This window comes from Ranitomeya imitator, chromosome 3 (assembly GCF_032444005.1).
Source record: "Ranitomeya imitator isolate aRanImi1 chromosome 3, aRanImi1.pri, whole genome shotgun sequence".
NCBI lineage: Eukaryota > Metazoa > Chordata > Amphibia > Anura > Dendrobatidae > Ranitomeya > Ranitomeya imitator.
Window position 1 is genome coordinate 337,567,796 of NC_091284.1, and position 13,491 is coordinate 337,581,286.

Here is a 13,491-nt window from a genome sequence, read left to right on the forward strand (position 1 = left end):
TTATAGTCCTGCTGTGTTTTGGGGGATTTGGACCTTGTCATTGGTCTCTATATGATAGCAGGTTTTGCATCTCCTCCCATTGCAAGGATATGTCCTCTTGGTGAATCTGAGGGCATTGAACTTTGGATCATGATGTTTCTTAAATTAGGAGGTTGCCTGTAACATAGCAAGGGGGGGTCTTTGAATAATATTTTTAACTGGTCATCCTTGTGTAGGATATGGTGAAGTTTCTTAGCCATGTTTCTCAGTATTTTAAGCTGTGGGTTGTACACGATTTTCCTCTTTTTTTCCGTACTGAAGTACTTTAATTCTAGGGATCCTTGTGGTCCTAATGATCTGATCATCAATGGAGGTGGGATGGTAACCTTGATTTAAAAATGACATTTTAAGCTAGGCTAGGTGTTCATCCCTGTCCTTAGGACTGGAACAGATACGGTTATATCTGTGTTGGCACACAGGGAGATAACCAGTTTGAGCCGCCTCGAGTGACAGTTGGAAAACTGAAGGATGACAGAGTTGAAGGCGGCCATCTTGGAGTGCAATTTGAGAGAGACAGATGTGACAGGAGCACAGGAGAGTTAAGAACAGGTGTGTGCAGAGTGCTAGGAGCTGGTCATATTACTGAGGAAAGGTGCAACTGTTCCGGTGATTCCTGTCAAAAAAAGAAGAATCACATCAGGGAGATGACTAAGGTTGGATACAGAGTTACAATCCAACCAAAGCATCGGCTGTGACGTGAATTGGCTTCTGCTAGCCTCTAGCACCAGACTGCATGAATACAAATAGTGTTCTCCTCGTTGTGGGCTTTGCAAATCCGAGGCTGCTGCAAGGTGTCCAGCAACTACAGCAGTTGGTAGTTTAAAGCTGGTGCCTTCATCTCTAGGTCAGTCCCGAGATCACAATCCCTGGCAATGATGCCAAATTGTCAACAATTTCTGTAGAAGGGCCTCCCGAGTCTGAGGAGCAGACGTGTTTCTTCAATTTGGCCTCTGTACCCAAGCTGGGACAGATGGAAGTGTCTCCAGAAGTTGGGCCGACCTCACTTGCATCTGGGACACGCCTAGTCGAATATATTTTATTTCTGCCCTCAGAGCATGAACCACACATCCTTCAGAGTCTTCAGACCTCGTATGGCTGCCCATCACTTGAGCACTACTTTCTCCACCACAGGCGTGAACCCCTCCTCCCTCTCTATTGCGGCAAGGCAAACATTGTAAAACGTCAGATCAGCCATCATCCGGGTCATTTCTTGCAACTTGTCCCGTAGGAATTTATTGGCTAACCCAGCAATGAACTGATCCCACAACAGCCTATCCACCTCCTGGAAAGCTCCCATAGCCTAGCGATCCCGCCGCTGTACTTCATTCAATGTTTCTTGCAAGGCATTGGAGTATTGATTAGAGTCTCGCCTTCCTGCTGCGGCCGACTGAAAAAGAAACTTCGCAGTTGAGTCACTTTGGCACGTCCCCTATGGGTTCCTTTCAGCAGCTCGAGTATTTTGTCTAAGTGTCCCTTTCGGACTCGGACCGTACCATTAGGCTATGTGCACACGTTCAGGATTTTTAGCATTTTTTTGGCTGTTTCCCCCCAGAAAAAACACCAAAAAACGCTTACATAAGCACCCCTTCATTTTTTATGCATTCCGCATTGAACAAAAAAAAAAAAAAGATTTGTGATGTCATGTCTTGTCCAACCTCCTCTTTTACATTTGTCCAACTCCATTACACACACAGATAGATAGATGGATAGATAGATAGACGGATAGATAGATAGACAGACAGACAGACGGAATGAGATAGATAGATATACCTATGTATAGATGTAAAGAAAAAAATTAGAACAGCATCATATTACCAAACTTGTGGTGCAAAGCTTTCCAAACCAGTATCCAAATGGTTCCAATAATATAAGAAAAAAAGGAAAACAGCACACAAAAAAAATAGAGAAAAGTGGGCTTTAATGCCTGGACGGCGTGGCACGCCGTCCAGGCATTAAAGCCCACTTTTCTCTATTTTTTTTGTGTGCTGTTTTCCTTTTTTTCTTATATGTATAGATGTAGATAGATATATGGATAGTTAGGCTACTTTCACACATCAGGTTTTTGCCGTCTGGCATAATCCGGCGAGTTTTGAAAAAAACGGATCCGTTTTTTGCCGGATCCGTTTTTTTTCTTGTAAAGTTGTATTAGCGCCGGATTGCGCCTGATGGCCACACGTTTTATCCATTTTTTGCTGGATCCGTCAAAAAACCTGTTTCCAGCGGACGGAGATAACGTACAGAGGAAAGGTTTTTTTTCTGTCCAGCGAAAAAACGCACAGCGACATATCCAGCAAAAAATGTATGAAACTGAGATGTGAAATGATGAATCCGGCCTACGAATCCGTTTTTTCCATGCATTTATTCCATTGAAATCATGTACATCTTCCATTCTCGCTCTTAAAAAAAAAAAATTTGTCAGATCCTGCCTGATGTGTGAAAGTAGCCTAACTATCCATATATCTATCTACATCTATCCATCAGGCAGGATCCGGCGAATTTTTGAAAAAACGGACCCGTTGCAAATAGTGAAAAACTGATGCAACGGATCCCTTTTTTTTTTTTTTTTTTTTTTTAAAGTAGCCAGATAGATACATAGATATATCGATCCATATACCTATCTATAAATACCGTATATCTATATATAGATATAGTTATCCATCCATAGGTATATCCATAGTTATATCTATACATATATCTATACATATATCCATAGATATATAATAGCAAGGCCGATGTTTCTTAATGAACGTTTAAATAAAAACAAACAAAAAAATGGCGTGGGCTCCCACGCAATTTTCTGCGCCAGAGATTGAAAGCCGACGGCCAATATTTGTAGCCTGGGAAAGGGGTTAATACCAATAGCCCCTTCCTGGCTATGAATATCAGCCCGCAGCTGTTTGCGTAGCCTTTACTGGCTATTAAAATAGGGGGACCCTCCCCCGCCCAAAAAAAAAAATTACGTGGGGTCCCCCTATATTTTATAGCCAGAAAGGCTACGCAGACAGCTGCGGGCTGATAGTCATAGCCTAGAGAGGGGCCATGGATATTGCCCCCCCCCCCGGCTACGAATACTAGCCCGCAGCCGCCCCAGAAATGGCGCATCTGTAAGATGCGCCAATTCCGGCACTAAGCCCCTCTCTTCCCACTCCTGAGTAGTGGTGGGATATGGGGTAATAAGGGGTTATTATGTAAGGTGACATTAAACCCGGTTAATAATGGAGAGGCGTCAATAAGACTGATGCTGCTGCTCTCCATGGGAGATCGTCGTGGGACACTCGTTTTAATTGGATATCTGCGGCACAGTGAGTATAGTGTTTGTTTATTATTTTAATATTTTGAACAGGTGACACTGGCTTCGGGGATCAAGGTGACAAGGTGATGGTATGCACTGTATGTATGTATTATGTTATATGTTGTATGTTCTATTGTATATTCTGTTATATGTTGTATGCTCTGTTATATGTTTGTGGTTTTTTTTTTACATTCAACACATTAGCCGGATGATGGGACTACTACTGTCCTATCATTGGCTAATGTGTCAATCACTGTCACTGCAGCAGGCATAGCCCAATTGGACTTGTAGTCCCATCGGACGATGCCTGCACACACACAAGCGCACTCACGCACAGCCCAGCACAGACGCACCCCCCCCTCCCCCGGCACAGACCCCCCCCCCCCGACAGCCCGGCACAGACCACCCAGCCCGGCACAGACCCCCCTCGAAGCCCACCCCGACAGCCCCGCACGGTCGCCCGAGAGCCTCGCACAGACCCCCCCCCCCCCTCCCGACAGCCCCGCACAGACAAACTGACAGCCCCGCACAGACGCTCCCCCACCCCCCCGACAGCCCCGCACAGACGCCCCCCCACACACTTCCCCCCCCTCCCAATCTGCAGCGTTTCACCAGCAGCTAAACCGCAGATCTTATTTACATCTGCGGTTTTGCTGCGGATGTGCCCGACTCAATGAAAGTCTATGGGTGCAGAAACGCTGCAGATCCGCGCAAAGAATCGACATGCTGCGGAAAAAACAACGCTGCGTTTCCGCACGTTTTTTTCCGCAGCATGTGCACAGTGAATTTGGTTTTCCATAGGTTTAGAAAGGAATATAAATCAGCTCACCCGTGATGCATGAATCAAACCTCAGGAGAACGGACCCACTGTGTCCAGGCGTATGTCATGATTAAGGGAGCTTAGTCTCCAGAAATGCGTTGAAATTCTTACCCATATGGTTTGTGCTGAAGTCTGTATCCTCCATGTTTAAAGTTTGTGAATGAAGAAAATTCTTTTTTTACGGATTTGGTGAAGCTGGACATGCTTTTTTTTTTTTTCCATAGGTTTACATGGTACTGTAAACCTCATGGGAAACTGCTGCAGATCCGCAGCGTCAAAAAACGCTGCGGATCCACGGTAAAAACTGCAACGTGTGAACATGGCCTAAAAGTTTTTTTTTGACCACCGTGTTTCAGAGACAAACATAAATGTCAGTGATTGAAACATACTGCCAATGGTTTGGGCAGCATGTGTCAGCTAACAGGTTCCCTTTTAACCCCTTAGTGACGGAGCCAAATTTTTGAAATCTGACCAGTGTCACTTTATGTGGTAATAACTCTGGAATGCTTCAACAAAGCCCAGTGATTTTGAGATTGTTTTTTCGTGACACATTATACTTTATGATAATGGTAAATTTAGGTTGATATGCTTTATGTTTATTTATGAAAAATATCAGAAATTTGAAAAAAATGTTAAAAAATTAGCAATTTTCAAACTTTGAATGATTATCCCTTTAATCCCGATAGTCATACCACAGCAAACCATTAGTAAATAACATTTCCCACATGTCTGCTTTACAACAGCACCATTTGCAAAATGTTATTTTATTTTGTTAGCATTTTAGGAGGATTAAAAATGTAGCAACAATTTAAATTTTTTTCAAGGAAATTTACAAAATGTATTTTTTTAGGGACCTATCCATGTTTGAAGTGAATTTGGGGGTCCTATATATAGGGAAACCCCCACAAGTGATACGATTTTAAAAACAGCACCCCCTGCCATATTGAAAACTGCAGTCAGGTCATTTGTTAACCCTTCGGGTGATTTTCAGGAATTAATGCAAAGTGGCATGAGAAAAATGAAAATGTGTATTTTTATCACCTAAATGTCACTAACTTCTGAACAGGTTACTACAGCCGACAGACTCTAAGGCCACTATTTGGTCATGAATTTCCATGACAAACATCAGGACCATGCAATCATGATCTGAGACCACCAATTGGGATAAAGAGGGAGCCCCCACAGTCTGTTAACCGTTTATAATGATGCAGTCACTATTGACAGCAGCATCTAAGGGGTTAAATAGATTTGGACGGTGCAAACACTGATCATGGCTGATGCAGCAAGTTGTCAGCTATAGTGGACAGCTGACAGCTACTGGATTGTCACCTGTATGGGGATATAAGTCTCTTATATCTCAGGTCAGTTAAAAGGCGTATTGGCGGTCACTAAGGGGTTAAAGAACTTATAAATTTTTGTCCGCCTCAACATTGCAATGAATTGCAGTAAGATGCAATCAAAACACCATTTTGTGGGTAGATACAATACCAGTAAACGTCAGCTCAGGAAGCAAAAAAAATAAGCCCTCACCCAGCCCCAGATCCCAAAATATGAAGTCTTGGAAAATGGTGCCAAAAAAGAAATTATTTTTTCTTTATTATTTAATTTTTTTTTTTTTTCTAGCCACATAAAACAAAAAAAACTATACGTTTCGTATCTGCGTACTCATACCAACCTGGAGAATCGTATTGCTAGGTCAGGTTTACCATATAGTGAACACGGTAAATAAAAAGCCCAAAAAAACAATTGTGAAATTACACTTTTTTTTTGCAAATTGTCCCTTCAGAGAGGAAGAGGACTAGAACTCTAGTGCCACCTATTGGAGGTAGCAATCCTAACAGTCAATGTCGACCCTCTAACGAGCCTTGTCACATGATTGCCAAACCAGAATCTCAATTTGCAGACACTGTGTATCGGGGTACTGCCCCTCGTCAGTGCAAAGTGGAGATCTGGTTTGGCTGAGTGAGAGGCGTCTATCCGGGAACCAAGAAGTATTGTTTCTCCTTGCAGAGAGTGACATGTTAAGCATGTCGAGATGAGGAGACTTAAGGCTGCAATGCTCCTTTGGGAAATATGCAAATTGTCTCTTCAGAGAGGAAGAGTTCTAGAACTCTAGTGCCACCTATTGGAAGTAGCAATCCTAACAGTCAATGTTGACCCTTTAACAAGCCTTGTCACATGACTTACGATCATTTTATTTTGCAATTTCAAAACAGTTGGAATTGCTTTTCCGTTTTCTTGTACATTATGTTGTAGAATTAATGGTGTCATTCAAAAGTACAACACGTCCTACAATATTGACAGAAAGATAGAACAAAAATGATGGCTCTTGGAAGAAGGGGAGGGAAAAATGAAAAGAAAAAAAGAAAAATCGCCATGTCATGAAGGGGTAAAAAAAACTGACACCTTGTACCAGCAGCCCAATCAGCGAGGGTATACAGAAGTCGCAGCTAAGCAGAATGATATATAGATTTGTTAGAAAATATCTGGTATTACTTTAATTTTATTCATTGAAATCCGTGGTGTATGTTTGCATGAGTCCAGTGGGCGTTCCTCCTCGGTGATTGACAGCTATCTCTGCATGCACAGTCATACAGCAACGATTGTGTATCACTGAGTAGGACCACACACTGGACTCATGTGCAAACATACACAACAGATCTCTATTTTACTGAAACTTTTACCAAAAAGTATATGAAACTGATCAGATCCTCCTTCTCTAGAATGTGCTACCTACAGCTCCGCTAACATTTTCAACATGAGACCTTTAAAGCCAGCAAACTAAAAGTGAACCTGTAATTTTTCTAATCCTTTCATTACCCGTAATGCCTAAATAGTCAAACTTTGATGCACTTACTTCTCTTCAAGAAGGCGTGTGAACTTCTGGCGAGCTAGTTCCATAAGGCCGTCCACCTCTTCCTTAGAACGCTTGAAATTCTCAATGCTAAAAGCATACACGGTCACCTCACAAATTCCCAAGTTCAAACACCAACGCAATGTCTACATGAAGGGGTAAACAAGTTGTGTTACTACGTCCCTAATTAAGACTGGACTCACACATGCAGTTTTGGGGGTTTTAAGGTAAGTTAAGAAAAGATCTTAAAAGAAGGAAAGTATAAAGAAAATTCTCTCTTCTTCTGCAGCCACTCAATAAGTACTGTCCAATCAGAGATTTGTACTCAAGTGAGTGGCAGGGCTACTAGGTCTAAACAAAACAAGCTTGCCTCTGATTGTGACAATTGGAACAGGGGCTAAAGAAAATGTATATAAAAAAGCAAGCACTATCTGGCAGGTATCACTGATAAGCATAAACATAAGTTCATGGAATCAAACGTTGACAACGTTTGTAGAACTGTAGGCATTATGACCTACAATAACTTTTATTGCACAAAAAGCTAGTAATCGAAACCCCAGGGACATAACTATGTATAACTATGTATGCCCATCATGTGTGAATCCAACTATGCTGTGCCTAGGCCATACATTACAAATTCACAAGGTTCAATTATAGGGACCTCTGACCTCGGCAAGCTTTTCAAATCCCTGTGAGTGGCCCTCTTGTCGCTCCACGTGGCATTTTTGGGCATATCTTCGGTTTCCATCCATGATAAATGCAACATGTTTGGGAATAGGGCCAGCCTGTTTAACAAAGGAGAGAAATACTGTGAAGTTTAGTTTAGCATTGCATGTGTACAGACATATACAGTGAATGGCTGGCCTACCTTAAGGACATTTGCACATAAGCGTTCTATCAGAGATAGCTCCTTATCACGAATCCAAGACATGATAAAACAGATCTAAAAGATAAAGGTCTTATTTAGTATTTAAATATTGTTCATGAACAATTATACGTTAAAGTCGATCTCTCACCAACCAATTTAAAAAGTAATTACATTAGTCTCATCAAGTCTAAAGGTACCTTCACACATAACCATATCGTTAACGATATCGTTGCTTTTTGTGACGTAGCAACGATATCGTTAACGAAATCGTTATGTGTGACAGCGACCAACGATCAGGCCCCTGCTGGGAGATCGTTGGTCGCTGGGGAAAGTCCAGAACTTTATTTCGTCGCTGGATCTCCCGCTGACATCGCTGAATCGGCGTGTGTGACACCGATCCAGCGATGTCTTCACTGGTAACCAGGGTAAACATCGGGTTACTAAGCGCAGGGCCGCACTTAGTAACCCGATGTTTACCCTGGTTACCATTGTAAAAGTAAAAAAAAAAAAAAACACTACATACTTACATTCCTGTCACGTTCCTCAGCGTCAGCTTCCCTGCGTCCCCCAGTGTCAGCGCCAGCCGGCCGTGAAACAAAGCACAGCGGTGACGTCACCGCTCTGCTTTCCGGCCAGCGCAGGGAAGCTGAGGCCGGGGAACGCGACAGGAATGTAAGCATGTAGTGTTTTTTTTTTTACTTTTACGCTGGTAACCAGGGTAAACATCGGGTTACTAAGCGCGGTCCTGCGCTTAGTAACCCGATGTTTACCCTGGTTACCCGGGGACTTCGGGATCGTTGGTCGCTGGAGAGCTGTCTGTGTGACAGCTCTCCAGCGACCAAACAGCGACGCTGCAGCGATCGGCATCGTTGTCTAGATCGCTGCAGCGTCGCTTAATGTGACGGTACCTTTAGAGACCACTTCAAGCCTATCAGTTTGAAGGGGTTGCGGCACTTGTGAATGCTGCAGTCTCTTCAGTGTTTGCACTGCTCTGTATAACTGCATGCTATTTACTAAGAAATGGCTGTGCTGGGCATTGCATGCTTATCCTATTGTTTTCAGTGGGGCAACACTGCAAAAGCTAGCACAGTTACATCTAAGCAGATCGTCGTATATAGAACAGTGTACACCAAGGGCACGTCAGTGAGCTGCGGGACAGCAAGGTCGCGAGTTGCGGTGGGGTGGTGACCTGGTGTGAGCGCCGATACAGCTGCTCAGTTTAGATATGTCTCTTCATTGGCTATCGTTCCCTTTATAACACTCTTTAGCCATCTGCCCTGTCAAAACCCTTCTGAGGAAGTTACCCAAAACGTGCATCATTCATGATTTTCAGGTATATATAGTTGGGTTTTATTGGAATTTTTCAGTTAGTGATGAGCGAATAACATTGTTGCTCAGGTGATATCCGAGTATTTGTTAGTGCTCAGAGATTTGCCTCAGCTGCATGATTTACGGCTGCTAGATAGCCTAAATACATGTGGGAATTCCCTAACAAACAGGCATTCCTCACATGTATTCAGCCTGTCTAGCAGTCGCAAATCATGCATTTGAGGTGACAAAAACTAAATCTCCAAGCACTAACAAATACTCGGAGACCACCCGAGCACAATGCTATTTGCTCATCACTAGTTACCACTTGTCAAGGGTAACACACAGATTCCACCATTGCTATCACTTTGTCACACATGACACCAGGGAGATAACACAGATCATGACACTGCCACCAATATCAATAGTTCAAAAGACAGCACCTCAGACAATGGTGAAAAGCAAGCCTTACATTTTATTCTGCCTCTTGTGGTGACGTTTCAGTCCGAAAACCTTTTTCAGGAACTTGTTTGAAAAAGGTCCTCGGACCGAAACGTCACCACAGGAGGCAAAATAAAATGTAAGGCTTGCTTTTCACCATTGTCTGGGGCGCTGTCTTTTGAACTAGCTATGGAACGTGTTCCGGGATGGACTCTCTGGTTTTGACGTGCGCCTTTTCTTTGTCTTAATAGACTTGGACTTTTATAGGGTGCGGTTTAACTTTTTATATTTTGATAGCTGCCACCAATATGTCATGGATATCGGCTGGGAGGGTCATGCAGATCCAACCACTGTTACCACTTTGTCATAGATGACATACACAGATTCCACCACTGTCACCAGTTTGTCAGGGGAAAGAAGCTTTGCTGCCTCCAATCATCTGGACAATTTGCTGACAAGTGATTGACGATGCCACGACTGCTTGCATTAATAAGCCAGTTACTGGGGAACTCACAATGAGCATATGGTATATCCACCTCATGGAGAGAAATATATATATATATATATATATATATATATATATATATATATATATATATATATATATATATATATATATATATATATACACATATATATATACACATACATACATGCACAATATACAAAGATGATACAAAAGAGAACAAAACAATACGATAAATACAATTACATAAACTAAAAAGGAATAACAAAAGAGAATTACTCAACCTGTCACACAAAAAAGGCTAGGCACTTAGAGGCGATAAGTACTTTGATTGGGAAAATGGACCTCCCTTACGGTGAACTATTCCTTTCAGAATGAACAGTGACCCAAACACTGTTTTTTTCATTAGCTTATACCTCCCCTTGACGAGATCACGTGGGGGCTGATTGTGCTCCCCTTGACGAGATCATGTGGGGGCTGATTGTGGGATGTGCTAGGTATGTTAGAATTTTAGGTAGACAGAGTGTCCAACTGCAATTGTTCAGTTTTTCTTTAATCAGAGAAAAGCTTATGCCTGGGAAGCACACTTCTCCTCCTCTGAGTAAACAAATCTCAGCTTCCTTGTCTTTTTACCACCAAATTTCCTGTTTAATTATCTGCTCATTGCAGGGGACCATTACTCCAATGGAGGTGTTAGCTCTTTCCATGTTATACTTAGCTTTTCTCACTTCCCCATATGTTCAATGTGAGGGTCCCCTTGTCTGAAGATGTCTGCATGGATTTTAATTTTTTTCTATGTCACCACTGATAAAAAATAGTCCTTATATGGTGCTCTGGGTCTGCTATTACATCCCGTACTCTTCCCTTTTTTATTTTAATCTTTTTTATACTAATGTTTTAAATAAAGATGCTTCAGAATTGCTATATTAATTACAGATTTTTACATTTAGAATCATTGGTAAGAAAGTCTCTTTTCTCCGATTGGATCTATCCGTGTAAAAGTCTGGGATGACACATGTTGTGCAGTCAAAGATTGCTGTATGGCTCTGCTACATTGCAACATAATACAAGTGACTGGGGTCCATTGCAGCCTTCAAGGTACTGTGAAAAACAAATCATACAAAGTTGTTACCAGTTGGAGTTTTGGGACATATGTGACATGATCCCATTCACTTGCATTATGATTTGAGGTAGCAGTGGTATATAGCAATCTTTGGCTTCACGACCTGTGTCACTGCCAAAGTCCCTCTGTAACCCCAGCCTTAGTGTTTACATTGCTTTTAACACCTGCATACTATCTACTTGATTGTATCTAAGCTGGGTATTGCAGTGTTGTCTCAATAAAGTGCAGCCGTTAAAGGGGTTGTCCGGTCAAAACTCGCCCCAGTGCACACACTGTGCACTGCGGGGATTCGCCGGTTTCAGACCCAGAAACAGAGGTTATGAGTTATACATAATCCCGGCCAGTGAGCGTGGCCTCGTTCCATATACTGGCATGGAGCGAGGCAGCGCCCCAACCAGAGATGTGGATGGCCAGTAGGCGTTTCCCCTCCAAAAAAAAAAATAGAACATGGGGTCACCCCATTTTGCTAACCAGAATAGGCTAAACAGGCAGCTGCAGGCCCTCTTCCAGACTAAGAACACCAGCCATCAGCTGTCCCCAAAAATGGCAACCATTAGATATGCCATTTCTGGGGCAGCTGAGTACTGGTGTTCTTAGTTTGGGAGGGGACAAATATCCATGGCCACTTCCCAACCTATCAATATCAACCCGAACCTGCCTGTTTAGCCTATTCTGGTTAGTAAAATTATGGGGGGACCCCATATCCTTTTTTGGGTCCCCTTTTTACTAATCAGTGAAGGCTAAGCAAACAGCTGTCAGCTGTTATTAATAGGCTGGAAACCTCTACAGCTATTGGCCCTGTTAAAGAATAATAACGATAGCCCCCAGCTGTCTGCATTCCCTCAGATGGTTAGAAAATTTAAGGGGTGACTCCATGCCATTTTTTTAAATTATTCATTTAATAAGATACACAGACGGCGGGTGCCGACTAAGGCCGGGGTCACACTTGCAAGTGTGATGCGAGAAACTCGCACATCAATACGCGGCACTCCGGAGCGTTCAGCTGCATGTATTTCTATGAAGCCGCACACTCCAGTTCTGAGTGCCGGCTGCAGTGCCGGGTATTGTTGCGAGTTTCTCGCATCACACTCGCAAGTTTGACCCAAAACTGTCATCGGTGTCGCCTGGTCTTGTTGATTGCAGGAAGAACAGGTGATGATGATACTTGTAGTAAGCACCATTCCCAGGCGGCATGTGCTGACTAAAACGGTCATCAGCGTCACCTGATCTCACTGATCGCAGGGAGAACAGGTGATGATGATGGATTCAGCAACCGATGCCTGTGAACACAGCTAACTGTACTGCTTTTTCCTCAGATGCCGGTACGAGCCCCACTGATAGTACACATGGACAGCACACCCAGATAGAACTCATAATGGTTTTCCAGTACCGGTAATATCAGGATGTGTGAAAGAGGACTGAGAAAGAAGGTGCTGCAGCATTGGTTTTCAGGTAAGAGGTGATCACATTTCAAAAGATAAATGCTGCTATTTGCATTGTTAAAAGTTGTACAAGTTTCCTTCTGTGTATACTTTATGAAACAACGTCACAGTTTTCAATTATCCGCCTGCCATCATCCAAAAGGTTTTCAATAATTGCTAGCAGTAGATCTCAATCTGCTCTGGCCATGCTTCTAATAAGTGAATGATACACATGAGTCTGGCAAGAGACCATATAGTGATTTAGCCACAGAGGGGTGGCAACTACATGCCAGCAAGCAGAGCTCCTGGGAAACTGGTGCAGGAAGGGTGGCAGAACGCTGCACGGGCTCTTACTGACCACACACAGACTAAAGCGAAGCTGCAGAAGGCAGGACTGTGCCGACGAGCTACACAAATACTTCTGCATAATACACCAGCTGGGATCTGTAGTTCTAAAACATGGCAGCAACAGGTTATGGTCTTTGCAGCTACCGAATACGCAGACAGCAGTGAATGTAACACATGTACGTTGTCTATAGACGCTGAACCCAGCAAACGTCTCTTACCCAAGTCTCATCACCTTCAATGTATGAAACACTTCCGCATTCACAGGCAGCAGCGCTGAAAACTAACCTCAGCCGGCGCCTCCTGATGACGTCATCACGCTGCTAGCGCCCTCGGGTAGGCGAGATGCTAGAATGTACGGGCTCCTGGTTGGAGTGACGTCATTCTGGTCACGTGTGTCTGCATCGCTGAGAGCGGCTGCGGGAACGAGGCTGAAGTTGGTTTCTTATTCGGCAATTATTTCTTTTCTGTTTTTTGTAGGTTTAACAACAAAAAATAATCATCACAATAATAA

General features: G+C 43.1%; 1 protein-coding gene across 2 annotated transcripts in view; it reads right to left on the reverse strand.

Moving 5' to 3' along the window:
• The window catches only part of DHDDS (dehydrodolichyl diphosphate synthase subunit), a 77,232-nt gene extending 63,942 nt beyond the window's left edge, over positions 1-13,290 (reverse strand). The window contains exons 1-4 of one of the 2 annotated variants that reach the window (XM_069756756.1): positions 13,199-13,290; positions 7,874-7,948; positions 7,674-7,790; positions 7,009-7,151 (exon numbers count right to left, since the gene is read on the reverse strand). In XM_069756756.1, the coding sequence (XP_069612857.1) occupies positions 7,009-7,151; positions 7,674-7,790; positions 7,874-7,936 (323 nt within the window). In that variant the 5' untranslated portion in view covers positions 7,937-7,948; positions 13,199-13,290. Of the gene's footprint in view, positions 1-7,008; positions 7,152-7,673; positions 7,791-7,873; positions 7,949-11,032; positions 11,057-13,198 lie in introns of those variants that run through there. The other variant, XM_069756755.1, reaches the window with a different exon arrangement.
• Between the last annotated feature and the right edge of the window lie 201 nt (positions 13,291-13,491).